This window comes from Impatiens glandulifera, chromosome 8 (genome assembly GCF_907164915.1).
Source record: "Impatiens glandulifera chromosome 8, dImpGla2.1, whole genome shotgun sequence".
Classification (NCBI taxonomy): Eukaryota; Viridiplantae; Streptophyta; class Magnoliopsida; order Ericales; family Balsaminaceae; genus Impatiens; species Impatiens glandulifera.
Window position 1 is genome coordinate 47,466,587 of NC_061869.1, and position 2,741 is coordinate 47,469,327.

The following is a 2,741-nucleotide window of genomic DNA, read 5'->3' on the forward strand; positions in this document are numbered from 1 at the left end:
TATTGACATTTATATATAATTAAAATTAAAATTATATTTTTAATATATTTGTTTTAATTATATTGTGATAATATTATTTATATATAAATGTATAAGTTAAAATTATATTTTTATTACATGTATTTAATTATATTGTGAAAATATTATTTATATTAATATATATATATATATATATATATATATATATATATATATATATATATAACTGTATAAGTTAAAATTATATTTTAAATATATGTGTTTTAATAATATTGTAATAATATTATTTATATACAAATGCAGGGTTTACATGTTCAAATATATTTACATTAAGATATAAATACATTAAATGAATGTGTTAATGATTCTACCTAAAAATTACACATATATATAATTTTGCAATTTATTCATTAATATTTCAGTTTTATATTGTAAAAGGAATCATCATGTCTTGCGCTTGCTTTACTTCCTTTAACAATGCAGAAGGAAGTGAATCAATATTCACTCTTATACGCTTGATTCATTTTCTTTTATATTATAAATAAAAGTGAAGCAATCTAGCTTCCCTCAATTGCGCTTCCCTAAGTTTAATCTAGAGGAAGCTGTGATATTCCGAATTTCTTTTTTAATTATGATTGGTCCGGAATAAAGGAATAGGAAATTTGGTAGCAGAAGATCTAAATTGCAAAAAAAAAATAAAAAATATCGAAGTTATTATAGAGGGAGGATGTAGTGATATAAAATTAAACATTAATATTATTATATAGATGTGCTTGACTTTTTAGAGTTATAATTAAACATTATTTTCTAACTCTATAAATATATTTGGTGATATCTACATAAAATCTAACTTTTAAGGTTGATTTAGAATAATGATTTTAATGATATTATTTAATAAAAAAAAGTTTATATTAGTATTAAACTAGATTCTCTATTATCGATTCTCGTGTTCCCCTATTCCGAACTAATCAGAATGCATCGTTATTATTTTATTATTAAATCAGCTTCATTCATGTAATACCAAGCATGAAAATCGCAACACAAAGGAAGGAAGTGAGCGTTTTACATCAGGAAGCGCTACATAGTGAAGCTTGTTTCTATAGATATTTACAGCCTGAAAAGAGTGGAACAAAAGATAATAACAATACATTTTTATTGGTCCGAAATAGTGAAACACATGAATCGATAACAAAAGATCTGGACTAAGTACAAAACCTAGTTAAAATAACGAATTAATTATTAAAATCTTATCATTCTAATATTTTATCTAATTAAGACAATCTTTTAAAATAATTCAACTTTTATAATTTAAATTTTAAAATAAAATGATTTAATTATTTTAGAAGTTTATAAATAATTTTAATTTCATCATCTAACAAAATTTATTTATAAATAAATTAAAAATTATTTTCTTAAATAAATAAATTCATGTATTTGTTTATTTAGTATCATTTATTTATAATTAATTTTATACTTAATTATATTTATAATAATATATAATTAAAAATTTGTACTATTTAAAATAAATTATCCATTTTACATGTTATATGGAACAAACAACCTCATTATTTAAATACTTACGAATTAGCATTCCAAGTTTTAACTTTCTTTAAACTCGTAAATGTTTAGAAATAGTTTGTATTGTTTTTATAATAATGTTTTGTTTTTTTAATCTTGTTGTACTTATTTAAAAAAATATATATTTGTGTTATGAATAGATTAAAACATTTATTTAGGTTTTTATATCTGGATTTAAAAGAGTTTAAAAATGTGTTTCCAAATAGGATTTATTTGAAAATTTAAAAAGATCATCTGCTCATTTGAATTTGACTATAAGTGGAAGGGGTTATTTCAGACTTCTTTCTCTGCTTCAGTATAAATATGTAAGGGTCTTCAGCCTCAATCTTTCCTTGGACGAATCATCAATATATCCACCTAACGAATTGCAAATATTACTCCATCCCCAATCCTTTCGCTTCTTCTAGAATTATACAGAAATTCTAGCTTCCCAGATGGGATACTCCACATTCCCAGATCTCTTTTGCTGAAGATCAGAAAAGGGAGCAGATTTGAATATTTGGGGAGGGTCAACGAGCGTGAATCAGTGAATTAGGTCATGGCTGTGGCCTTGGGTGACACTCTTTGGATCGGGAAGATGATCTGGGTAGCTCTCTGCCGGTGGATCACATCATGCCTGACAGTCGCAGAAGAAATCGCTGGCTCTATCCGTACAGGCGATATCAGCCCTTTTCATGTCGGTTGAATTGGGAAATTTTCTATCATCATCATCATCATAATTTCTCTACTTTCCGATTAGTCATCTGTTAGTCTTCCCCTTTATCTCCAATTTTATTTGTTTACATCTTCATATGTTAATAGGAATATATGTTGTCTAAGGATGAAAAGTCTGATTATTCAACAAACATAAAAATGGATGTTCCTAGGAGAATTTTGTATTGTTGTTCCTAGGAGAATTAATACATATGATTGTCTTTGAAAACTTCAAACCTGAAACTGATTTGAATAAATCAAACATATTGTTTAGTCCAACAACATTTCAGCAACATCTAGTTAAACCCAACCCCCAAATGAAAGTTTCATATCAAAAGAAAAACAGCAAACCAGCTGATAGCTTGCTTAAGAAATGAATGAGTTGCATTTTCAGAAGCATGAATTCAATCCATGTAAGCTCTCAATGAGTTGCATTTTCAGAAACGTGAATTCAATCCATGTAAGCTCTCAATGAGTTGCATTTTCAGAAA

General features: G+C 25.8%; 1 protein-coding gene across 1 annotated transcript; it reads left to right on the forward strand.

Annotated features, from left to right (window-relative positions):
- Positions 1-1,821: 1,821 nt before the first annotated feature.
- Positions 1,822-2,371, forward strand: LOC124912630. Its single transcript, XM_047453273.1, has one exon. The coding sequence runs from the start codon at positions 2,096-2,098 to the stop codon at positions 2,240-2,242; it is 147 nt and encodes a 48-aa protein (XP_047309229.1). The 5' UTR covers positions 1,822-2,095; the 3' UTR covers positions 2,243-2,371.
- Positions 2,372-2,741: the final 370 nt, after the last annotated feature.